Genomic DNA, 27,098 nt, shown 5'->3' with positions numbered 1-27,098 from the left:
TTGAACCCTGAGCTGCAGGCAGTTTGTACAACAAATCCCTTGGGTGGGATTTTGGAAGATGGAAGGGGTTAGAACTGCACAAAGAGCTCATGAATCAGGAGCCTGTCCTCGAGAGGCAGTTTACATGAGCACAAGTTCAAAGCTGCCTAAAGCTTCTGTCGGCCAAAGCCCGCAGAGCTGCAGGGCTCTGAGCGCGCTGCGGACGTTCAGGATGCTGCACCCGTTCTCAGTTCGAGCTGCCTGTGTCAGTCTGTGGTTCTCCTCTGATTTTACTTCCTTTTTATATTTGCAGAACATTTTTAAAGCCCTTTATAAATGTATGCAAGATGACATGTCCTCCTATACTCATCATACTAAACTTTAATTAACTGCATTTTGTCGCACTATTTACAAACTAAAGTAGACGACCTGCTATTCTAATACTTAGAGAACAGCAAGAACACTTGGGTCTACCTGCACCAAAGTGCTTATATTAAAGAAGCTGAGTTTGATGCAGGCTTGGGAGCATTGGGGGTGCATTTAAGGGAATAACTTACAGGTATTGGCATACTGACTGTACTTTTATGTATAAATTTTCATTCACAGGGAAACTACAGTTTCTTCTATAAGTCTCTCTATATGTACAGAATTTTACAGCACCTCATGCACTGTTTAAAACAAGTTACAGATAAATATATTTTTTTTAGATTGAAATATTTGTATATTTAGAAAAATATGCATTAGTAAACACAATAAACCAGGTAGAGAAGTGTACCAGTTCTAAAATCTCACATGCAAGTCCAGTTCTGGATCAAGTTGCAGTAGATTAGTAATGTGACTACAGACATGAGGGGTTTTTGTTTTTGTTTTTTTTTAAAAACCCATCCACATACATCCACATACACAGACAACTATTTGATAATTTACTTTTCTAAACTACGTAATTATTTATCTTGTGATACATACCACATATCTTTCTTAAACACTTAGCAGCATCTTCACCTTGTTCATACATACCTGCTGTCATTATTAACAGCCAACATAAGTTTACCTGGGGGTATCTGGAAAATAAACGTTTAGTATAGACCAAGCTACAGAAAACTCAGTTATTTGAACCCCTCCAAAAATACTTTTAATAGCTATTATGTGAAATATTGTCACTTGCTCAAAGCCAATCCCCTTGTAGCATCTTTCTGCTAATTGCACAGTATCTGACTTCTGATTTAACAACCTAAAACAGGCTGTCACCACTATGGATGTGATGGAAGTGGCATCTTTAGTGTAAGACCCTCCGAGAATGGCTTTTTAAAGTAAATCAAAGTTTAGTTGTCATTTGAGATTCTAGTCATCCTACCAGTTAAGCTGGATGAAAGCCTGATTTGTCTTTTGAAGTAAAAAAGTTTCTTAAACCTGAAGCGTGTGTCAACCTGGTCTTGCAATCTGCAACATTTAAAGAAAAAATAATCCTTGTATCTATTTATTAGAACTTGCATGGGGACCAGCTAAAACTCAGATAATTTGATGGGATCCTTGCATGCAATCCAAGCAGGCCATCTGCTTCTAAAAAAAGTGAAGGTTTCCTCACTAAACTTTGGTGCCTGTTGCATGTGTTTCGTTAGGTTAAGTGAAACGATGGAAAAGAAACAAAAAGGAAAGCTGGTGCATTTGCAGTGCTGTGCTGTGGAGACTGAGCACCCTTGTCCCTCCGTCCACAGCAGGAGCGCGAGCTCAGCCCGCTTTGGCATCACAAGTAGACGAGGATGAGCCACCTCCTGGAGAAAAGGCAGCCGATCTGCCCCGGTGACACCCCTCGTGTGCAGCACACCCTGCACGAGCACAGTTCGGTCACGCTGAGCACTGCGGTGCCACTAAATTAAATCGTTAACATGAACCAAGCGATGGTCTAAGGGTCACTGCAGCTGCGTGCAGCGTGTGAGCTGCCCCTCACCGCAGCCTCCGGGCAGCAGCGCCTGGGAACACGGCCCCCAGGACAGGCAAAGACAGGGCCCACGCTGGCACCACGGCTAAAAGCGCTGCAAAAAAACACCCAAGGAAAAACCAAAAAAAAAACAACAAGAAAATAAAAAAAAAAAACACAAAAAAAGTCTGGAAAACTGTAAGAATTTGAAAAAACAGCAGTACAGATTTTCCTTAAATAATTTCAGATTCCCTGCAAAGGACTGAAGTCTCAGTATTAAAATCCACAAAGATGACCTAGACTATGTACAATTTTGACACATGTTTTCAACAACAACAACAAACAAAGCAGCACCATAAACTCCCAAACATTGTAAAATCCTCTGTAGTTTTGCAGGGCAAGGGAGATGGTGTTGAGACTTATTTTTTTTCCTATACTATCTCAATCTTGTTCCTTTTCCTTGTGCACACAGAAGCCTTTGCAAGGCCCGGGAACACCACTCCTTTGCAGGAGCCTCTTTCAGAAATAATTCGGAGGAAGTTGCCTGTTTGATAGCATTTTGTGTCACACGTTCTTGTTTCAAAGAAGTCAGAAGCCGGGGGCCTGCCACCAGGTGGAAAAGAAATTAAGCAAACAGACAACTGCTTTAGTCACCTATCCCGATTAAGTGATGGGAAAACATGACTATATACAGCAGCTAGCACAGGAATATAAAATATGGTCATAAAATCAACTAGTCTTCATGACAAGCTATATTTTTGTTTTGTTCTTACTAAGCAGAAATTTACATTAGCATAAGTTTTGAACTAGCAAATTAACTGATGAGCTTGGACATAACATGAACTACATCAGTGGGCCTACAAAAAGAGAGAACTACCAAACATAAAAGGAAAAGCAACACAAAAAGGTATAAACAACACTGCATATTAGCAGTTGACAAGTGTCCAATTCACAAGCCATCCAGCAAAAAAAAAAAAAAAACCCCAATGCAGTTAAAAACACAATGTAACAAAGAGCACAGAAATTCCATTACGCCACGTCCAGAAAAGCACAACAGCTGATCACTCACAAATATTCCAAAACATAATAGAGAAGCCAGCTAAGTATCACAAGAAATTAAGTAAGTTACAGATTAATATACAAATATTGAACAATGTTAAGAAATGAAAATGCTTCTTTCTTTTAGCAGAGTGTTTTTACAGGTGTGAATAAATAGTCCTAGACGTTCGGATTCCCTCTACAAGGCTCCACATTATCCGGTTCTCAGGCTACTTCTCCATGACTCTAACACCACCGACCTACCTTGCACCCAGGCTTCCTAACGTCACTAGTACAGCCAGAACAAGGTAGCAGGTTAGTGCTCAGGAGCAGCCTCCGCAGAAGCTCGCGAGGTACCGCTAAGCATTATTTTGAGAGAGACAGTAAGGGAACCTACACTACAGCTGTCTAAACCAAGAGGCATCAAGAACTCGTGAAACGTCAAGAATGCACCAACGTGAAGCAGAAAGAAGCTGGAGCAAGAGCTGGGTGGTGGTTGCCGATTTCGATATTTAAAAGTCTGCTCCCATGAAATTTATGTCTTTCAAAGGAAATTAAAAAAAAGATTAGTGTATCCTCCCAGTAAGAGCTATAGACTTTTGACCAGTTTTAACTGACATTTACAAGAATTTTACAAAAAATTTCAAGTATCATTTTTTTTGTTAATCACAGTGAAAATGTAAGACCAAGATGTAAATGTTAAAGTGAACGATTGAAAGTTTCTTAGATGAAAAAGGCAAAGGTACTAAATCAAAACATACAAAAATGCTTAAACGCATTTCCTTCATGTGATATGAATAGAAAGGTTATTCGTAAAAAGTTAGAAAAATTAAAATAAATTACATATTTAAGTACACTTTCCCTTCCACATTTCTACAAAAGTTCAGCATAGTGTACTTGGAATATACACGGTGGGTGCTCAGTACACCCAGCTGATGGGCACCCACTGGGGCTCGAGGCGCAGCCGCTCGATGGCCGCCTGCAGCTGCTCGAAGGCCTTGTCCAGGTTGTCGTTGGTGATGGTCAGGTCGAAGTAGTGGTTGTAGGCGCGCTGGATCCGCGCGCTCTCGTCCACCGTCTTTTTCAGGTCAGTGTCCTGTTGGGAAGGTTTTTTAAAAACAATTAAGCAGAGCAGACTCGGCAGACAAGTATCAGTCCAAAAGAAGTATTAGCTCATCACATACTGCGAGGGACTACTTGCACCTGCATAGATTATACACCTAAAATACAACAATGAAATGTTTTCATTATAACTCCTTATGAAACTTACGTTAAAATACTTTGACAGGTCTGAAAAATGTTGTGATAGCAATGCTATCTATCACAACCAAGTGATTACAAATTTTGCTGCCTTAATAAAGCAAATAAAAGCACCTGAACTGGAGCCCGTCTAAACAACAGGCAGTTAATCATTTTGCATGTGCATCTGATCATTCAATCAGAAAAAAAGTTAATATCTTTAGGAATAATTGAGTCTTTCAGTTACATAAATGTCTCATGGGCCCTTATTTATTTACAAAAAAGCACCAGAAATCCAAGAATGAAAGAATCCAAGAATGCAGGTATGTTTGACAATGACGGTTTCTAGAAGAAAGCTCTAGAATATCCTGTTCTTTTAGATGTTACATTCTGTCCTTTCTGTTCATTTGCACGTATTTTCTTGTTCAAAAAGCATCAGTGCTTTATCTTACTTCTGACACGAGCAGCCAAATAGGAATATAAATTTCTTGCCTACATTTTTAAGACTTCATGAGGAGCTGCCACTATGTTCTACATGTTTGTAAAAGTTGGGGAAAGAGCAAAGTACCCAAAGATATACTAAACCCAGTGACAACTGGAATCTACAAACAGGTTTGGATATTTGCTCATGTGATTAAGAAAATGGAATCTCACAGGTTTAAAAGAAAAATATATACATATATATATTCATTTACTGCAAATTAACCCATCTCTCATTTTATGCCTTGAATGCCCTTCGTGCATTAGGCAAGACATTGCTACCATCTAAGCCACAGCAGGTAAGAGCGGCCCGGAAGACCTGGCTTTTCCCAGGTGGAGGGAGAGCCCTGTGGAACACAGGGGCTTCCTTAGCTCCTCAGTCTGGTATTTGGCTTCAGTCCTGCAGCTGAGAAGGTCCCTGCCACAGAAACGCCTGTGTTCACTAGGCTGGAGGAGGCCGGGGCTCTGCCCTCTGCGGCACCTTCTGCCAGACCTACGCAAGGCTGCGCGGGGGCGGAGATGCTGAATGGGAAGTAAAGACACGTCTGCAACAGAAGAATTCCCACCAAACATCTGTATTTTTTTCAAATAATCAACTATGGCACTTCTCAAAGAATACAAGTAATTCTTGTAATCAGTACTTCTCCATAAGAGCTCTATCTTTAAAAAAGTAGCAATCTGCCTGATACATAGTATTTGATTAAGAAAGGTTAAACATGATCTTTGCTGATTACTTGGTACGAGTTAGAGATTTTAACTTCAGAAAAAAAAATAAAATGAGGGTTAAACAACAAACAAACAAAAATTAGGACATCCTCTTCAAGGCAAACCAAATGTGGAAGACTGCTTACAGTGAGAAGTTTGGTTGTAATTCCAGCATCTACCACAGCCTTGTGCATAGCCCGCAGCGTCTCCAGTTCTGGCGCAGCAATGAACACGACGTAGGGCATGAACTCCGACGTCCTCAGCACTTTCAAGGCCTGGAATTAAAGAGAAGAAAATGCACCCAAATTAACTATGTACGAGAACGATTCATCACAAGTCCTCATTACCTAGGTAAATTAGCACTGCAGAACTACTCTGTTACAATTAGCAACACTGCATGCTAAGCTAGTATTTTTATTTCAGGACCTCCTAGGCTGCCTGAAATTACAAGGTTTCTTTTCAAAACGCTCAGCATTGTTCTTGGCCAAACAGATTGCTTACTGTCGGGCAAGGCTCCCCGTCCATGCAGAGCCTGAGCGGATTTTTCCAGTCGCTCTAACTCACTCCAACAAGGTGTCACAGTCACAGAAATCCAGGCTGCACTGCAGTCCTTCACCACACGGGCAGCTAAGAAACCTCCTCCACACTGTGTTCCTGCTTTTCCAATATAGCATGATACAACACACACCTGTGGGTTCACATCCAAAATGCAGGTTCTTCCAGTCTGAACAACCTCAAGGATGGAATCAATTTTGGTGCCATAAAGATTTCCTTCATACTCTCCATGCTCCAAATATCTGCCAGCTTTAATATCTGTCTCCATTTCAGCTCGTGACACAAATCTGTATGCCTGCCCATCCTTCTCATCATCTCTTGGCTTTCGTGAAGTAACTAAACAAAAAACATAAAATATAAATTGAATTTACCTCTTTATCTCTAGAATGAGACTGTTCTCTGCACTATGGCTTCATACCACAGACAACACTCATTTGTACCGTCCTTCCTCATTATTCACCAAATAAAATTATTGTTTAAGGAAAATGATATAACTTCTACTCTCATGTTAGTTTTACTTCTGAAAATGCAATTAAACTCTCCTCATCTGCTTCCCCTGCCCCTCACATTCACTCACATATTTAGGGTGGAGATACCAGAACTGCCTATAGAGTGAGCTTGCTCAAACACCAAAATCAGCCCAGCCACAGCAGCAAGAAGCTTAGTAGGCAGATTCATCTGGCCTCCACTACATAAAACACAATAAATTCAGTGGAGAGAGTTCAGTGACAACAGTTAACTCAAACTAACAGCTGGCTTAGTGGTTGGCCTCAAGTGTGCAGCACAGCTGTTAACGTAAGCAAGAAAGTGAAAATATGTAATTATTATCTACTTTGCTGTGTTGCCATCATTTTACTTGCCCACTGCTTGAGTTCCAAAATACAGTAGACTTAAGAGCAAACGAATCCCTTTGCTAACACTCTGATGCAAGTGGAAAACACTTCCTTCAACCAATAATTCCCATTAACCTCATGATTACAGAAAACTCCCGACCAGGATAAACAATCTTCTGAAGCTGTTAGTAATATCAGTATTCCTGGAACATCTGGTCATAGACAACAGTGTACAGAAGGGTTAAAGCTCCAATGATTAATACAGTATCAAAACAACTCAGATCATCTTGAAATAAACTTTGGGAAATGAGCTATGACAGTTCACAGCCAGAAGATGACTTAACAATTCAGGTATGCACACTGAAGGCAAAACAGAGCACCATTTGCTGTGGGATTTGAACTCAACACCATGGATATGTTTTTCCTCACAGCAATACTGAAAAAACATATACAATGCTTATTCGGAGATACAGCATTTAGAGAAAATTGCACTTGTGAGAGTTTTATTTAAAAATGGAAATAGATCAGTAATTTTCTCAGTATTTCTAGCTGCATTCATATGTTAGCCCAGTTATCCGGGAAGAGGAAAAATTCCCCCCACCCAACAATTTTTGTACTCTGCCAAAATTACTGATACACTGACTCACTGGAATTCACTTCAGGTTGTTTCCTAGCTAACCAGAGACTCCAAGCAGGATGTTTCAGGAGTCCTGAGAACTTACATGGCACTGTAGTTCCAAACCTAGTGGGATTCAGTACAATAAACCTGTTCTTCAAGCTTCTTCGCCCCACTCCTTGCGCCCCAATCAGGACCAGCGTTTTCCTCTGAAAAGGAGGCATTTTGGCTACTTCCTCATATATCTGGATTTCATGACGATCAAATTCTACATTGAAAAGTGTACGAAAAAATAGTTAATGCTCAGTCATCACTGGAAGAATAATTAAGCAGTTTCATTTAACATATTAATAGAACATGTGTGAAATAATACTCCAAAGGCTTTAAGTCTGATTTAAGCGTGCTGGTTAATTTGAACACATTAGCTATCCCTTTGGGGACAGCATAAAGTGAGATTATTACCTTTACTTCCAAGGACAACTCTGCAGGGTGATCAGAACTGGAAAATAGTGATTACCCATTTATGTTTATTTTCTTCCTCTTTCCTTAAAAAGATAAAATAAAAAACAAAAACACCCTCCACACCACTCTGCCTCAGCACCCTATCTCCATTGGTCACTATTTCTTTAAAAAACCTCAAAAACTACCTAACTATTGAATTTATAATCAGATATTTGACTTTGGATACACATTCCGCTTCAGATACATTAGATTATCTGCAAATTTAAAAGCCTACAGAACTTCTGTTCTTAAATATTATTAATACCTGCATTTCTGGTGGTGAGATACATCATCTTTTTCTTTTTTTTACTGCTTATTGTTCCGCAGAAAGGCCCTGGAAAAAGAAAATTGAAAGAAGTTCATCATTTTTCTTAAATGTGTTTTCTTAAAAACATTAAAATTACAGGGTCTGTTTTGAAGAAATGATTATTTTCCTTTCTAAAATTTAATATACCCTAGGGATAAGTATGTCTATCTTCACACATTAAATGGTATAGTAAGAACAAAATACAGAGAATAAATTTAGTTTACAAAGAGAGCTTTCTAAAAAAATCCAGAAAAAACCTTGAAATGTATGTTTACTATATTAACTTTCAGTCCATATTAAAAAATAGAAGAAATCTAACTCTATGGCTTTCCCATCTCATTCAGTTTTTCATCAGCAGATGGCAAAAGTGATTCATTCATAGATATACGATAACCAAGTGTATAGTTTTACTTTTGTCCTTAAGCAAAAGCCAAAGTCATTCAAATATTGAATATTCTCATATAGCAATTTCCAGTATCTACAATGTCAGGAAGAGGGAAAAAAAGTATATAAGCCAGGGCAAAATATGGTGCTAGAATTCATTAAATCTCACCTGAGTTGTCCCAGTCCCTCCTAACAAATGCCTTTCTTTTCTCTTCCAGGAACTGGCTAGGAATAAGTCCTGCACTTCCTCCTTCTTTGACATGACTAGCCTATAAAAAAATAAATAAAAATGTAGATAACTGTGAGAAACACCTTTTTTTAATCAACATTTCGATGACTGACTTTCATACTGCCAGGATGGTGCCAGTACTGTGCCAGTTTTCTAATGGCGACTGCTGATACTTTTATTATCAAGACTTAAATTCAGATTCAGCTGTGAATTTTAAAATTTTGCCTTACCGTAGCAATAGTTTGCCATGGAGTTATTAAAATTCAAAAGAGGTTGGAAAAAACAGACACAAGTTCACTCCTGATTCCTATTCAGTGAGTAACCTACATGGACTTCCCTAGCGCCAAATGTTGAACTCTCAAGGTGGTGAAATCAGGCATGTTTAGTTCACAAGCTTATTTTGTATTCTTGTGCTGCTGCAAACAGGTTCCAGTGCAGCTTTTTAACTGTCATTTTACAAACATGGAATTCCATGAACCCATCTAATCATCCCCTCCAGCTTCTGCACTGCACAGCTACAGTTTTCTATCTTAGTAATGAAGTACTCCTGTAATCACAGTTGGGCTAACATTCTCCATCAACATCATTTATAAACATAATAGTCCATGGCAGGACTAGGCTTGACAAGCTTAACACACGCAAACACACAGTTATGAAATGCTGTATTTTTTTCTTCTCTGTGATGGGCAGACCATGTCTCCTGCTAACAGGAACTTTGGATTCTTTTATCTATTAATGACTACCTGAATTTTATAGTCAGTAAATTCTCAGTAACAGTCCAGTATTTCTTGACTTTCCACTAGCTTTTTCCCTGGGTATAATCTGCATAGAATTACTGGCAATACACTATACTGCCTTAATCCAATTCATTTTTCCACCAATCACAGATGCTCTTTAAGAGATCCTTTGATTTACCTTGCCTGGGTTCTATCAAGTTAAAAGCTGGACAAATTGGAAAAATAACACAGAAGAGAGCACACAAGCTCCTTCAGACTACTCGGGAGTTTCACAGCACCCAGCTCCTAAAACTAACTTAGCAGTAACAAATTTCCTGCATCTTTCCCCACCCACCTTTATTCTTTTTTGCTTAGTCACTTATAAGTAACAATTCAACAGCGCTGAAGTGTTTTCAAATATGTTTGTTGATCTTCAAAGCAATATATACAATTAAATAATGTTTGGCCCATTACTCCTTGTTACCCAGCATGGGGCTAGCAATTTAGGGATGCAAAGGGAAATTAATAATGCTGAATTCCTAGCTTGGACTGCCACTGCCGCTCCCAATGTTGAGCATCTCAGTTGGGAAAAGTGCTCTGAAAGTCCACCCATCTGTATTCAAACCCACTGATGATCTCTAACCGTGCACCTTGTGTTTTTTGAAAAAATATGTATATATACATATATATATAGTGTATAGCATTGGATTACATTTCTACTGAAGGACCGAACGCAGAAATACAATCTTTAAGCAGGATGAACTGTTACTGTTCTCAAGTGCCAAACACTTTGATTATGTTACAGCTCACAGCCACTGGCCACCGCTCTGGAAACAAAAGACGGATCTTCTCCAAAAGAAGCGTTCCCACCCCTCTCCAAATCCACAGCGCTGATTTCCCGCTCCTCCTCCTCCACTCTGAGCACGCAGGAAAGGATCCACCTCTCCCACAGTCACTGTCAGGGAAGGGTCACTGCCATTATTAGAGGCAACCTAAGGATTTTGGCTAGAAATTGTCCATTTAAAACCGATTTTGGAAGGTCTAGGTTTATGATACAGAGTAAAGACAAACAGCAGCAATAGCAAAAGGCCAGTGCTACACAGACTGCTGATAATTTACTAGTATAAATATATTTAAATTTTGACATCTTACTAGACTGAAAATGCATTACAATCCAAGTATTCTTATCACATATCCATACTATTTTAAACTAGTTCATTACTGCAAAGTTCCTTATTAATTGCAACCAGTGAAGCTCTCACGCTTTTTTACTACCTACAGAAAAAAAAGTTTTTATTGTTTTACCAACCTGCCACCAATTTGGATCTTCCCGGTTTACAATCTGAAGAATTTCTCCTTTAGAAAACTTCAAACCAGCTTCTTTGCATGGGATGAGATTGTCATTATATGGATTATAATCAAAATGACACTTCACAAAAACCTGAAATGTGTAAAAAAATCACAAAGTTTTATCTGTCAAGCTGAAGAAACGCCTTAGAGCCTAAAAAGTTTGACATGATGAAATTTGCATTTGGCACGTAAAATACAATTTATGGGAGGAAAAATTCACAAATAGCATACCAGCTGAGAGAGTGAAATTAATCTGCAGTGCAAGCCTTGGCTGAAGGAGCTTTATGACAAAAATAAAAAGCCAACTGTTCGGTTTGGACACGGTATTACACAACATTTGTTTTTGCATTTCAATACACAATGTGTCTCAATTAGTATTCTGACATTAAGTTACTCAAAACTTCTATATTCCTCAGAATGTGAGATTTCCCTTCAAGGTTTGTGGAGTCTTAAGTATTAATTGTGCCATGACCACAAGGTTTAAGTGGTCACATCTCATTTGCTTTAAGCCTCAAATTTGATGCAGGGGCAGAAACAGTGAATTGCTTCAGGAGGCCAGAGACAGCTTTGTTATCCAAGCTGGCAGAAAAAAGAAAGTCCACTATTTCTGCCAAGGAGAAACCAGCAGAATTCAGCAACAATAAAAGGATAAGGAATAGCCACCAACTCCCTACCTACAGTCAGTGATTCATACACCAAGCCACTCTGCTGTGTTTCTGGAGTCCATGAGATGGATTACTTGGATGCTTGATCATGTTAAATGCATGGGGTTTATTTCAGAGCAGTATGGCTAGGCCACGAGAGGTCACCAGGTACCAAAGAAAGAGGCTTGAAATTATGCAAATGCTTATTGGTCTTGGATTCTAATATGATTTAAAACCAACAAAAAAAACCCAACAACTTCTACCAACTTCTATTAGGTGTGACCTGAATTACCAAACAATTCAGTTTCCAACATGTACTTAAGGGGAATAGAGATGCCTGCATTTAGCCTTCCTGCTAATGTTATTTGTACAACACCAAATCGCAGCTAATCCAAAGCTCTCACAGTAATTTCATGCAATGAAGAACCAAACAGAAGCTGCTTTGACAGAATGGTTAGGAGCACCCTACTAACCTGCTGAGGAATAACAGTGTCTCTGTAGCTGGGGAGGATTTTCAGCGTGACGCTCCCACTGATGTTTTTCAGCAGTTCCTGCAGCTCTTTGGGGTTGTTTCCGACCTCGTGGCCATTCACCTCCTTAATGATGTCACCTACGTGCAGGAGGCCTTGCCGATCTATCATGCCGCCGTGCAGGATTCGCGCTATTACCAAATCGTTGTTCTCAACTCGAAATGTAACACCCTGCAAGAAGCACAGCACGCCTGCTTTACACCACTGCTGGAATTCCGCTTGCATTTCACCTTTACCTCAAGCAAAAATACATTGCTACGGGAGTATATGTACTTGCCCTGCAAGAAAACACTGCTAAAAACAGTTATTACACTGTAAGAGCTCCTTACATACAGGCAAGTGTCAAGCAACACAAAAGTGCTTTCACACAAGGTTTTTGTATGACTGAACCACAACTGGACTGCTCTTGGTTGCAAAACTGTCCTTTTGTATTACGAATGAACCGAAATGTTAGTTACGCTAACAAATTGTACTGCCTAGTGAGAGTCTACTCGTTATGGTAAATTCCTAAAAGGAACTGCATAGAGGACAAATTGATATCTTCCTATTTCAACCTCTCATCCCTTAAATTACACAACATGATGTAAGAAAGAATCAAAAACTTACTGTAATGCACTAAGCAGATACAAATACTTTCCATTACACTCTTAATTTAAAGCCACACGTGTGCAATTACTTACCAGTGGCTCTCCCGCTCTTTTGTGAATACCAAGGATACGAATAGCATCTACTGGAACGATCTGGTTGTTCACCGAAGAATTATTGATTTCCGGACTAGAAGGGGGGGAATCATAACATTTTGAAGCCACAATATCGTGCGCTTCCAAGAGTGACTGGAAGGGAACAGAAAAAGCCTTTTTTATATTACGAAATAACCCAAATGATTTAGTGCTTAGTAACTGCTGAAACTGCCTCTCTAGGGCTTACAACTCTTACTTCGCATGGAACACAGCAAAATTAACTTTCATGTTCACATGAAATGTAAGCACTGAGGTGGCCTGATCACACTAGCGTCTTGGCAAACATCCCTTCACAGGCACAAGCAGAGGATGGAGAAGGTGCCCTAGGACGGTCCTTCACCTGGCGAGACCGTATCCAAGCAAAGGGAGCAGCAGAGTAAAACAACTTTCAAAAAATAGAAAACAAAAACAAACAATATAACCAAAAAAACCCACAAAATACACACACAGAAAAACTCCAAAAAAGCTCCAAAAACAACTCTATCCCAAACCCCAACCTCATCATGAGCTGATGAGGATAACTCATCATTAGATACTCATGTTTAATGTAATAAAATTTCCTTTGGAGTAACTGTAAATTAAATCTAATTCTAGGTTTGCAAAGGTTTTTGGCAATCTGCAGAACAAGTTCTTTCATCTCGTGTAAAACCAAGGCACAACTCTAGCCCCAGATAAGCTATAATGAATCCAAGCTGACACACTTCCCTTTTTGGAAGGCCTCAGACATTATAGCTAACCATGTTTTCTCTAGTTCACATACCTAAGTTTAAGACTAAAGAAAAAAAAATCTAAGATAATACAGGCAGATTTACTAGATCATTGACTGGCTTCAAACAGGCAGCTAGGGAGAGCAGCAGAGAGGGGGCACCGCAGGAAGCGGCGGTGGTAGCGACGCGACGCTCACCAGGCCCGCCCGGGGCAGCTCAGCCCCTCTGCCAGCCGGCCGGCCGCCCTCCTGGCGGCTCCGCTCCGCGCTGGCTCGGTGACAAGCCCAGGGCACCGGCCTGGCCAGGCAGCGCAAACCCCACCACTACTTCCCGCTCTCCCTCTAAACGAAGCCACACAGTGACCCAGCTGACACCCCACGCTGAAATCAGAGGAGTTCCTGACTCACTGACTCTGCCCTTTCCATTAAAGCTGTATTGTGCCTGCTCAGATACTAGGGACACAAACCAAGTCAAATGAACAGGAAAAGCAATCATTTATTTAAATCAAGCAGCTGTCAGATGGTAGCAATTTCTAGCTCTTTATTATCCAAGATGCATCCAATCCAGAAAACGGGATAACAGATCTCTGGCTTGCCAATGTTTGCAAGCAACATTTTGGACCTTTCTACATTTTCAAAATGAAATCAGCTGGCACCTACCACACATTTTGACACCTTAGCACAGACAGTGCCAGGCCGATGCAGCAATGAGATATTGACCGTTTTCTTTCTGGTCACATACAGAACAAGTTGGTCCCAGGCGTTTTTGCCATAAACCATTCCGCATTTTCTCATGCAGCCTCACATGTAACCGGGCTTCTGCATCCCCCTCCCTCCCCTAAGGGCAGGGTGCTTTAGGGAATGTGAGCTGATCCACTGCCACAAATGACTCTGAACTCCTGTGCTGTCCTTTCCAAAGAGACACATCTCACGGGATTCTGCCCTTTGCTCTGTTTCATGGATAGGCAGGAAATCTCTGAACTCCTCAGCTCATTAGGTATCTCCCAATCACAAAATCTTTCTCATGCTATTTACACGACTGACTCACAGAAGGACCGTCGCGGACAGCAAACTGCTGCCCACAAATATAAAATGGTTTCTTTGAGAAAAGAAGTCTCAGTTTCTTCAAAACTAACCACTGTCCACTTACTATCTTTCCAAACTGACTCTCTCTTCTGAGACTCAAGGATCTACATCAGTTTTAGCAGGTTATTTCCAATCCAGCCAGGACATGGGACACAGTCCTGAAGAATATTTACGAAAACTAAGTCACCTGGTAACAGACTTCCATGGAAGAGCCACCCAACACGGCATAGAGATGGACACAGTTGAGAATTCGCTTCAAATTGACAGTATGCTTCAAAATGGCATGGGACAGCCTCCCTACCAAGCTGCTATATGATATGAAGGTGAGCTCTCAAGTAGATGAAAATATTGGTTAAAAGACTAAAAAAAAAAAAAAAATGGAGGTCTGGAACACAGGATTAGTGACACCTGTGGATTCCCACAGGCATCTTGGCTCACTTCTACACCTGGCAATGTCCTGGCAGGTCACAAAAGCCATGTGGAAAACAGGTCTGAAGTGAGAGCATTTGTTGATGCCGCTAAGCTCCTCAGGGAGCACAAGAGCTGACCAAGCCTGCAGGAAGATTTCTTGAGCAACAGAGGGAAAAAAAAGCAAACACAATTCCCCAGAGATTGCACAGAGAAACACAAACCTAATTTAAGATTCCTGAGTCTGTCGGTTAATATTATCTCAGGGGTGCAACAGTCCTAAAAAATAAATAGCCTCTATGTTCAGCCTCCAGGAACACTGAACAAGAACCCATGCTGGGTTTGCTTTAGTATTTGCTGTTCATGCCAGAGAAAGTTCTCATTTGGTCTCTGTCTTTCCTAGTCACTTCCAGTCTCTCCCACTTAGGCTACTTGTCCAGCTGGCCTCTGGTCTTTCCCACCTCTCTAGAGACCACTGCAGTGCCTGTCAGCATCAGGCTAGCGCAGCAAGTTCTTCACTTACCAAGTCTTTCTCCTCTTCTGGTTCTGCCTCTGCCACTTGTCAGATTTAGCTTCTCTACCTCACACAAAGTATCTTTGCCAGATCTATCACCAAATCAGCTGTCCCATAGTTCTCATCTTTTTGTATTTCAGCTGCCAATTCCTCCAAATTTATCCTTTCCCTTTCCAGTCCCAATTTCTGCTAAAGTTGATCAAAGCCTGAAAGGTTGATTCACCAGTGAGTTTCTAACTCAGTCTCTGACCCCTTCGATAGGCTGCCCTTCTAGACGAGCAAGGCAGAGCCCTGGAGAGCTCCACACCTGGCTCCTCAGAACAGGCCAAGGAAGGGCCAGAGCCCAGCGAGCTGCTGAAGCATTCCCTACTCCCAGTGGGCCATAACGTGGCTTCACAGCACTACTGCCTTTTACAGACTTTCAACTGCAACGCAACTCTTTGCTGTGGGTGTATAATGTAGAACTGAAATTCAGAAAAGCGTACGTTTAAACTCGCATACCTAAAGACGTCACAGTTTTTCTATGCCCGTCTGCTGAAAGAGGCACATTCATCAGTGGGAAAAAAAAGGATCCTAATGTTCTTCTACAAGACACCTGCAAGCTGAGTACTAAACCCAGGTGAAGTGTGGCAAAAAAGTGCAGAATACACAAGAATTTAGAGAGCTTATTACCCCTAAGCATCAAGGGCCATTATGGAAGCTATTAACTGTATGTGAGTTCTGGAAAAACGTTTGCTTTTGACAGCTGTATGTCAACATTTCATTTGCGCAAAGTAGAGCAGCAGAAAGAGGGGTACACAACTTACAACTTAAGCTGCAGTGCTGACCTCTTGTCATAACACAGTTCACAGGGTGACTGAACCCAATTCTGTCTTGCATACAAGTAAGAATGTAAATAGCTTCAGAGAAGTGAAGAACAGCCAAAATCAGGAACCGAGACCACTTGGAAATGCTTAAAGAGATGGGGTCTCCAGTGGATTTTTAATAGCATCTTAAGAAGTCCCCAGTGAGCATGCAGACACTACATTATCTTTCAGTACGAGTAAAATTCCAGGTAAGAATATGTTGCAACTATTTTTGCTTGTTAGGCTGCAGCTGTTTTGGCATTATTATCACACCTAGATTTGTGTGTCTACACTAATCTAATAAATGGGCAATATACAGGAACAACTGGTACCTGAAAATGAGGTTCCTTCAGTATTCCAACTAACTCTGCAATATTTTCATCTTTATTTACTAAGGGACTGATGTCTTCAAGAATTTCATTCACCAGCTCCAAGTTATTATCACTGACAGCCTCAAGTTTAGAATCTTCCAATCGCTCATGAGCCTGTAAATAAAACAAACATATTACACCATAAGTTTCAAGTAAATAGTAAATATCAATTCAGATAACTTTCATTAATTCTGGGGTCCATCCTTCATCAGGAAAGGCTTAACTAGAACATTTAATCTAGTTCTATATTTTATCTTCAGAACTCTTTAAGGGGTTGGCATGCTTAACTGCAGGACCACAGATAAATTGTGTTTCCTGAAACCTCTGTGTGAGAGGCAAATACACTGAACAGCCCTCGAAGAAGAGCAGAGCACTTCACACCTTCCCTGCTTCAGAACCCACTGAAGTTAATGTTCCACAAGAGCAAAAGAGTTGCTCAGGGATCTGCTCAGAAAAAAAAAAAAAAAGTAAGGTCTTAATGAGAGGCATTTACCTAAGGCTCCCCCGACTCATATTCCTTCCTAATTTGCATTTTGGAAGGAATATTGCATACTTCTTTCTAGAGACATTGCTGCAGACATAAGCCTTCTCTAAACATAGCAGACACTTGAATTCACTGAAGGTAGGAGCTTTGGGAGGCAAGAAGAACACCTCACAAACCCAAATGCTTTGCTTATGTATTGCAGGCAGGGGTATAGCATGAGATGAGAGAATCACACACTGAATTAGGAGTTATTTACAATACTTTAGCAACAAGGAGTTCAAAGAACAATTACTGTGGTAGGTAAAGAAAAAAAAAATCAGAGAAGAACACTTTTCTTGTCCCTGAAGTATTAAATACTATCTGATATCTATAAAATGGTATTTCTTCAGGACTGATGATCAATATTTAGATCAGTTTACAGAGAAAGACACTTAAAGTATTTCCCGCTACCAACACCCATGGAGAGCTTGGCACCTACTCACCTTCTCCAGCTCCGCTGTATATAATACAATACAAATAGTAAACAATATCTATCTCGTAAGGTTTACTTTTATAGAAAATAATATATATGTAAAATAAATCTTTTGGCTTTAAGACATACTCCATCTGCAAAAACACTACAAGATGAAAGAATCCGAGTTATACATTTTGCCTTTCTCACTCCTCTTTAAAATACTACCACTACCACAGAGTTTAATCTAAACATCCCCATCCCAAGCCCCACATCCAAGCTATGTAGGTACAGCGGAACAGAAAGTTCATCAGCTAACGAACTCCCATCCAGCAACAGACTAGAGATTAACAGGATATGGAGCAGTCCTATTTTTTTTAATTAACTTAGAACTTGTGTTTTTTTCATATATCAGATATGGTGAACAGATTGAATCCATTTTTTAATTAATTCAACTTGCCAAATGCTCCAATAATATGATTCGATTCCAACAGTCTGACATCCTAAACACTGGATTCCATGTTTATAGTCCATTCAAAGATTAAGCCTCCTTGATCTGGGTTAGCCACACTAAAAGCACTGAATTTAGTCTCATTACAAAACAGAGATGGAAGTTTTGAAGCTCAAAAGTACAGTTGACAATCTAGGTAAAAGCAAACGTTAATAAGGTAGGTAGGTGGCAAAGTGAAGTAAAGTTACTGCACGTGCCAAAGTTAGCAGCAGCTTCAACAAAACAAGCAAAGAAAAAGCCCCACGCAATTCTGTGGGTTAGTTAGGGTTGAACACAAACTTCACTAACTAACAGGAAAATGCTTTTACAGTAATTTTAGTTACTTTCCTTTCCTGTTAAATATCCCCACCTGGAAACACACAAGAATTGGAAAACAAGTTCACAGATAAAGGGAAAGACGAAGAGAGAGAAATGCGCACAAAGTTTCTCCCTCAAAAAGACCTGAAATTTCTACCTTGATGGCTTCATTCTAGAATAGAAAGAAAAAAAAAAAAAAGCACCTTAAATGTTTCTTGAAAAGATAAGTTAAACTGCATTGCAAAATATTATTTTAAACTAAAAACCATGAAAAACTATGCTTATTGTTTGCCTTTTTAAGGTCTGAAAGAAAAGCGAGCTTATATTACTCATGGCACATTTCCATAAGTTTCTTTTTTTGCCCTTATTGCAATACTTTACATAATGAATAGCATTAATAGCTGACTAATAAAAGAAAGTGAAAAGGCTTTTAGAGTTCTGGCTTGGTCTGAAATGAATCTTCACAAATAATCCAGGCATCTCAGTGAATTGCCTATTCTGTTAAAGCTAGCTCTGCTAACGGAAGAATGTTTATACGCCTTTAGAGAGAAATTGATATTGACAAACTTCACAAAATGTGTGGCCTTTTTGATGCTATCCTTACTTAGTTCTGCTGGCTGGATTGTTCATGGATTTAATTCTGAAATAATTACAAAAGAAAGTATCGACGTGGTCATGTCATGTGAACACAGTTAAAATCACTCAGCATCTCAGATAAAGCAAGTTTATAGCTGAGAGTCTGTGTTGCCATTACCAGGGCTTGGTTGGTTGGTTTTTGTTTTTGTTGTTTTCTTTTGATATCTGCTAGTCATTAAATTTCCCATCATTGTAAAAATAAAAACATCAAGAGATAAGAAAGAAAATATGCTTTGCAATGGACATTTTGCTTGTGGTAAATATTAAAGGATGAAGTATACAGCAGATACTGAAGCTGGAAAAAAACTTTAAGCAAGAAAGCAGTAAGAAAGTACTTAATCCTGTATATCCAGTACAAATCTTACTCTTAACAGTCATCTAACAGTTGAAACACTTCAATTGTTTTTATCACTATGCATTTTTTCCCCTTCTATCCAATGTTTTCTTAATAGCTGTATAGAAGTACATAAATTCTTATGAAAAGTTTTCCTTTTCAGACTTTTACACTCAGCAAAATCCCTGTTCGTCCATCTTTTAGCTTTCACACGTCTGCAGGTTGTGGCTACAGAATATTTCATGGCCACCCAGAGGATCCGCTAGCCTTATTTTCAGATGTCTGTTCATATTAAAGAGATTGCTATATTTAAATGAACAGTTTTCCTCATGTAAGGAGCTGTTTGCTATAGCTATGAATTAAGAGTAAGAAAGAACTGTTGTATGATATGATAAGCTTAGCTAGGTTTAATTACAGGAAGAATTTTCGCATCCATAAACTTTACATATTTATAAATGCATGAATAAAAGATTTAGATAATGAAAAATCACAACTAAGGATAGCCCACGTCTAATTAAAGGTCAAGATGCAGAAAAAGGCATGCACTTAGTGCCGAGAATATTTTATTGGGTTGATCAAAAAGTCATTCTGAGTCAAAGACAAAAAAAAGACAAAAAGATTGTTTGTCATGAGGGAAGAGTATGTTATTGCTCTCACTTTCCAGCTTTGGCACAAATGCTAAAAGTTGGAAGGCATATGGATCTTGCACACAACAGTAGTCACAAAGCTATATTATTAACAACTGCTTCAGATTTTAAATATTTTGACTTTTTCTTAATAAATAATATTATAACAATATTCCTAGAATCTCTGAATTTTTAATTTTTCTTCTAGAATCTTCCATACAACAATAAAACAAAGTGCACAGAAATTACATTATACCAGATTTGTCATATCTGTGCTTAGGAATTCTTTCAGGTCTGCTAACAAGACATACCTAATACAAAAGCCCATTTTTATACCTCAATCCATATTCCTTACTCGCTCAGTAGTTAAGGAGTTATAACTGTCCCAAAGTCTAATCACAGCAGTAAGCCAAAATACCTTAGCAAGGGATCTTACAATAGGGTTTTCCATAATTCCTTTGAGGAAGATCAAGTCGATTTCTTCGGCTCCTGTTGATGTTGGTAGATCAGTGAGGTTATCCAGGACTTGCTGCATGGCTGCTGGCAAACAAACAAAACCAAAAAACAATAAGGTAAGTACTGACCAAAACAGCCTTGCATAAACAGCAAAAGACTCTGCAACGCATCAATGTATTAGAGAGGCAAAGCAGCCAACTGCATCGATGGAGGGCAGGTAAACAGAGTAAAATAAGGGCTTTTTTTGAAAGAAGAAAACAATGAGTCTATCCAAATCTTTATCTTCACAATCAACTAGGCCCAGCACATTCCTTTTAACATTCACAGCTACTTAAGGATTGAGAAAAACAGAAATGAGCATGGAATTATATATATGAAGTGTATGAATACACTTATGAATACAACAAAATCTAATTCATCACCCTCTCTTTCAGGGAAAGTTTTCAGCTGCCATACATACACCAACCAACTACATATTTTACAGTGCTCGTGTAGGCAGATATCAGTCGTCTTTACAAATGAACACGTATCTGCAAGTCTTTTCAACCAAAAAGCATATTGCCAAGGCAATTCCATCCCCACCAGTTCTTTAAAGCCCCCAGGTCTGAGTTACCATCTACAAATTCACAGTGACACCTGCAGCACCCGGGAGCCTAAGAAAAGGTTGGGAGATTCTACTATTCCATTGTCCTATTCCGCGATGTAATTTGCAAGCTTAGAATTTTGTGTAACTGTCTGCTACAACCCCCCTAATTACCACAAATTGCACAAAATGCAGATTAATGTTAGTGAACAGGCTCATTTATAGATTAATGTTAGACAGCAGCTTCAATGTGTTCACAGAGTTCTTGCAAATTTGGTTGCACGAACAGTCGCCCTAGAAGGGATTTTGCTGGTGAGCTTGGAGAGATGGGCATGGGGCAACTTAGCCTGGGCATGAAAAGCAGACACCAGGTCCCTCATGGGACACGGCCTTCCTTTCTCCTGCTTTCCAATACATAACTGATCATTCTCATCTTGTTACAATCATCTGAGCAGTAAACGCTGCTTATAAAAAAAAAAAAAAAAAAAAAGCAGGGGGGCGGGGAGAACAATATAGATTATTGTTCTTTTAAACTCCTTGTGAGCTTTATGCGCACGCACGCGGGTTCTGCATGTTGCTCAGCAGCAGATACCGTGAGAATGAGAAGGCCTATATGTCCCTTCTCCCACACAGGAATTTACCCTGAACTTTCTTTATTGCTTCATAATGAAAGCTATTATGAAAAGCAGCAAAGTAACAGAACAGAGAGCATTTCTCGACACCTACTTTCTAATTTCAAGCCTTCCCAGATAATTCTATTCCAAGAAACTATTTTGTTGACGTTCTTTTTCTCTCTCAAGTGGAGGTGCATTTTTTTTTTAACAATTAAATCATCTAGTTTGCTGCATTTTACCTAGAGTATTTCATGTCAAAAGACTGCCTCTTAAAACATATGTATATATGCATATATATATGTGTGTGTATATATATATATATATAAAATCATGTTCTCACTAAGCATACTCGCTCTTACTTTAAAAAAAGAATCCTGTGTGCAACCATGAGTAGGAGGGAAAATGACACATATCAGGCTTTTAAAGTTTGACAGTAATATTATTTTTATTCTTTGATAGACAAAGTGCTGTTAGCAACCACACAAATTCACGGGGCACAAAGCCACCAAGTCAACGCACACATAGTCCCCGTGCTCCTCAACCTAAGCGCTCACTACAACACTTCATGCTGACAAAGGTGTGCCTAAACAACACCTTCCTTATGGCTCTCCATATCAATAAGCTATTTTCTATATGACCCTTTCAGGACTCTATATAGTTGAGAATGAGCAAATTAAAAGACACAGATCCCTATATAAAAACTTTAGCATCCAAGAGAAGCTAATTGGGATAAGCATTTAAGCTTCACAGAAGTGACTTTCAGGATTTGTGCAGCTAGACAGGACATTTTCAAATGGGTGTTTCATTTAAAGGTTTCACAAGTTTTATATCGAAACTGCTGAAACGCATTTTAGCCTTCTTGGAACACAGTAAACGCCTCTATCAATACACGGAGCTCACAACATTCACAAGAAACTCACACCCTAAGTAATCAAAACCCAAAGAGATGTTTTCAGACACAAGTTCCTATGGGTGCATTGACTCTCAGAGCAAAAGCTACCAGGCTCTGACCAACGACCTTCTCGGGATAACGAGTAGCCCAGTCCTACGCATGCGGCCACATATCCTCTTCAATACCAACTGTAGTTACCAGAGGCAAAGCACAAACACTGAGCTTCAGAGAAAGTTTTTAAAAACAGCCAAAGAGCCCGTGTTTGCTTTTTATAGCATGTGCTAACTAGATAACAGAGCAGTGTTATGGGTAACTCTTCCTTGCTTCCCATCCATGGGGCTGAAGTTTAGAACACAACCAAGTGCTATTTTTTCCCCAAACATCACGAGCATCTTTCAGCAGCTAGTAACACTCGAAACATTATGATCAAGTTTTTACACCATGTAGCTTTTTAGTATATGATCAATCTCCACACACACTTACAGGACAAGAATGCATCTTTGTTCTCAGCACACTAAAAAGGTTTATGTTGAAGATTGCTGGCAACAGAAATTAAACTACTAAATCTCTATTTCAGAGATAGAGTTGGGATCAGTAAATCTGAGAAGGAAAAATAAAGAAAATAAACCCACAAACACGCACACACCTGAATAAGAAACATTTATTAAGAACTTGATATAAAACTGTAAACTTGAACAAGCCAGGATGCTGGATTTAGCGAATACGTTTGGTCTTTTCCTCTTGTCGAGCTTATATTTTATGCCTACAGGTAGTCACCTGCACAAGATCAATCATGGAAGCTCTAGATATCCTTTCAACCTCCATTTCATAGTGCTTAATTCTACACACAGCTTCAATATTGATATTTTAAGTAGCAACCTTAAAAACTGCTTTATATATTTTTCTTCCTAGGAGAAAACAACTTGAGCTCTTTTTGAAAGTACCCTTTCTTTCAGCAGCACAAATGAAGGCTGAAGGCGAAAGTACTCATATGGGGAAGTTTTACGCTAAAATATAAGGTCCTACCAGCAAGAACCAAGGCATTCAGAGGTCAGCAAATCCAAATATCCTATCAAAAATTGCTTTTTCAAACTTCCATCTTTTCCCTATCTTTGCCCCTGTAGTACTCTGCATCTGCAAATCCAAAGTGCTTGCTAAACTGTATTTACATAAGAGGAGAAAAAAAAGATGAGCTGTAGAATTTGTATGCTAAACCTTGCATGCATGCAGGAATCAAGCAGTACAGGGAACACGCATATAGCCTGGTGAGCAGCAGAACCGCATAAGACAAGTTCTCAGAGATGTTCCTGCTGTTGAATCCTTTGTTTTTCCAATAAAAAGGAAGTTCATTTTATTTATATCTACACACACACACATGTATAAAACGCACAGAGGCAGCAGCCTCCAGACCCAGCAGGAGGGAGTGAGCAGCAAGAACAGGCTCCCAGTTGAGTTGAGGTATTGAGAGAAAGGGAGCCTTAGGAGCAAGCGGACACGGAGCCAAGTTCCAGCTGAGCCTCCAGACCCCGAAGGGACGGGAATGGCAAACGGGAAGGCTCCGGCAGGACTCAGCCAGAGTTCAGTACATTTAACAACTTAACCCCACTACGCACATCACCCCATGTCCAGAGCAACAAGTTTCTTACTTGAACCCTGTATCAAAAAGGAGGAGACACATGGGGGGAGCCACCTTAGCTGAGCTCTGTGCCAGTTGCTGTACACCCTGAGGCAGAAGAATATAGAAATCCCGTTTCTGAACGGATGAGTCTATTAGTCAGAATGACTAACACCTTGTAATTCTAGCAGAGCGTTTCAGACAATCAAAAAGTGCTCTTTGAAGGTTTGGTCTACATACCGTAAATTTCCACAGTAAATTGAAGTCAACTAAAAGTAAAAGTTACTAGGATGGACTCCTTGTAAGAGAAAAGACAGGTTTTTACTGAGACCTCAGCTGCGATTCTTTTATCCAATTCAATTTCCTTCTTTCTCTCAATGCCTGGTTCTACTCTACATTAATTCTATGTAGGGGAAAGAGAAGACATACATCTAAACAAATTTTCCTGATTTGTAGACAGAAGACAAATATGTCACAGGGGAAAATGAAAACTTTCCAGACTGAATACCTTGCACAGAGTTTTTTTTCTTTTTTATCTCAACGTCATTGTACTAGTCTCCAAGCTTACATGCTAACAGGGAATTAAACGCAAATTCTGTATATATACTTTAAATGAATGCATATTTATTTACACGTGACATATCCACCTACTCACCCAGCTGGGGGGAATACAATAAATACCTCAAAGACTGCTGGTAAGGATGAAGTACAGACAAAAAGACTAGAAAATTTGAATAAATTCTTGTTATATAAATAAAGTTTGGAGACTAGTAGAGACAAAGGAAAGATTTATAATTCACACAGCCTTAAAATAAGACAACAGTTTATTTTTCTATGCGTATTTATATTTAAAAACTGTGTGTGTGTGTGCGCACACTTTATCACAATGCAGGCCACTTTTCTCCCCAGTTATATAAAACACTAACTGGAGCCTAAATCTGAAAAAAGAAGTACCTATGAATAAGTTAACATTTTGGCTAGTATCAACAAACTCTTACACTGAGAATACATGAAACACTGACAAGGTTTCTGTTAATGCTGTTATAAGAACCTTCAGAAATCAGCATAAACACAAAATACCAGCATAACAGACACAACAAAGTAAATAAGGATTTTTGAAGTTTGCTTTTCTCTTTTCATCTTAATTTTTCAGCTCTGATACTAACCCGAGCAAATGAATCAAATTTTTTGTATCTCTATATTTCTGTCACAGTAGTCAAAGCTATTTATCTGTTGCAGGGGAGAAAAAGCCTGAACACCGTGTAACCAGCAGACAAAATGCTAAAGTACCTCTTTTCTTGGTGGAAAAGCTAAGCTGCAAACATACGAACCCATCCATGCAACTTTATTACCACACAAATGTCCTGGCTTTATGCCAAAGGCAACTAGAAATCAATGAAGAGTTCTTAAATCAAATACAATTCTTGTGTGGGTGGTGCATTTATACTAGAGTGGAAAAGAATAAACACTCTCCCAAATGGAAAGCAGAATTCCACTACTGTCACCTGCTTCCTTGCTATTCCTGGTCTCCAGCCACAGCGATTACTGTCCTAGTAGTTCAATGTAAGGGGTGGAATTCTGAAATGCAAGTTCTGCCCCACTTCTAACCACAGACAGCCCAGCAGCAACAAAACAGGAGGTTCCGAGGTTGTTGGGCTGCATCTTCAAGCAGGTGCATTTTTATTTAGGTGCGTTATAGAGACGTATTTCCAAAAGAGAAAGACAAAATTCACAGAACTGTGACGCACTCTACTGCCAGGGCAAATGCACCTGCTCAGGGCAACGCTAACAGAGCTATTTTGTGATGTGCTTTGAGTACGCCCGCAAGGAAGACAAGGTGTATTTTAATGTGCAAAGCAGCTATTCCACTGCATAGCAAAGTAACAGTGTTGTGTCCACTTCTACAGGTGGCAAAACCCTTCCAGTCTTCTAAAACCTCAGGGGATGGGTGATAAATATGGTCACTACAAATGCTGATTTCACTGTAGTTTGCATCTCGTGCTTGCATCCTTCCCTCTGAAAGCACCTGAGCACTCTTCTCATTCAATGGACTATCACTGAGAAATCAGGAGAAAAATCCACCCTTCAAACACTTGAGACAAGCAGTTCCTTAATCATGGTCAGTGTGACCACAGTTAAAACAATTATTCCTGCTTTTTGGTATTAAACAAATGTATTTAGAGCTAACAAGCACCAATGTCTCAGCTCTCATTCTCCGAGCTAAACAAGGCAAATTCTCCTCTGAAACGGCAAGGAGACGGGAAAGAAGCAAGCCTGGCATAACTCTTCTCCACCCCTTCCAAACTGCACCTTTCTATAATATGGATAATCAGAACTGTGTGTAGCGCAGTGGGTCTCAGAGATGTGGGTCTTATAAGCACCTTGCACAATATCATTAATATTTTTCTTTCTCCAGATAGATCATGAGATCTACTTTGTTTTTCTCATGTTTGCACTACACTGGTGGCCGAGGCAATTGACTGAGAATATAAAACAAACAAACAAAAAAAAACATTCCAAACTACAAGCCAAATTGTCCTTGTCCTGAAGTGCAAAACATTGCACACTTATATTTTATCCCACTGCTAAAACACCACGCTTCAAATCAGCTTTTTGGCACTTTAATTTTCATCCCTTTTTGCTTCAGCACAATCTCTCAGACAAGATATGTCACCAGGACCCATCTTTCATCCCGATACAACTGCTGCTTTTAACACTACCTCTTCTTACAACTTCCTGCACAGATAGCTCTCTACTCACCGTGCTGTTCTTCTGTACTATTTTCCAGTTTCCTTCAAAATCACAAGCAGTATCTTATACGGCAGTATTTTACCAAGGAAACACCTTATTTATAATATTGTTAAATAATCTTTTGCTATTTGCTTTACTGTCAAGTTCAAGGGCT

General features: G+C 39.5%; 1 protein-coding gene across 2 annotated transcripts in view; it reads right to left on the bottom strand.

The window, feature by feature from the left end:
• Window positions 1-3,849: 3,849 nt before the first annotated feature.
• PALS2 (protein associated with LIN7 2, MAGUK p55 family member) overlaps window positions 3,850-27,098 on the bottom strand; it is a 43,869-nt gene continuing 20,620 nt past the window's right edge. The window contains exons 2-12 of one of the 2 annotated variants that reach the window (XM_088519697.1): window positions 20,452-20,573; window positions 16,656-16,808; window positions 12,705-12,857; window positions 11,968-12,195; window positions 10,810-10,941; window positions 8,725-8,824; window positions 8,130-8,198; window positions 7,470-7,631; window positions 6,048-6,250; window positions 5,506-5,634; window positions 3,850-4,031 (exon numbers count right to left, since the gene is read on the bottom strand). In XM_088519697.1, the coding sequence (XP_088375823.1) occupies window positions 3,855-4,031; window positions 5,506-5,634; window positions 6,048-6,250; window positions 7,470-7,631; window positions 8,130-8,198; window positions 8,725-8,824; window positions 10,810-10,941; window positions 11,968-12,195; window positions 12,705-12,857; window positions 16,656-16,808; window positions 20,452-20,568 (1,623 nt within the window). In that variant the 5' untranslated portion in view covers window positions 20,569-20,573 and the 3' untranslated portion in view covers window positions 3,850-3,854. Of the gene's footprint in view, window positions 4,032-5,505; window positions 5,635-6,047; window positions 6,251-7,469; window positions 7,632-8,129; window positions 8,199-8,724; window positions 8,825-10,809; window positions 10,942-11,967; window positions 12,196-12,704; window positions 12,858-16,655; window positions 16,809-20,451; window positions 20,599-27,098 lie in introns of those variants that run through there. The other variant, XM_088519698.1, reaches the window with a different exon arrangement.

This window comes from Tinamus guttatus, unplaced genomic scaffold, assembly GCF_059628265.1.
Source record: "Tinamus guttatus ecotype Peru unplaced genomic scaffold, ASM5962826v1 Tinamus_guttatus_pri_ptg000067l, whole genome shotgun sequence".
NCBI classification, from domain to species: domain Eukaryota; kingdom Metazoa; phylum Chordata; class Aves; order Tinamiformes; family Tinamidae; genus Tinamus; species Tinamus guttatus.
This window is presented reverse-complemented; position numbering and strand designations above follow the sequence as displayed.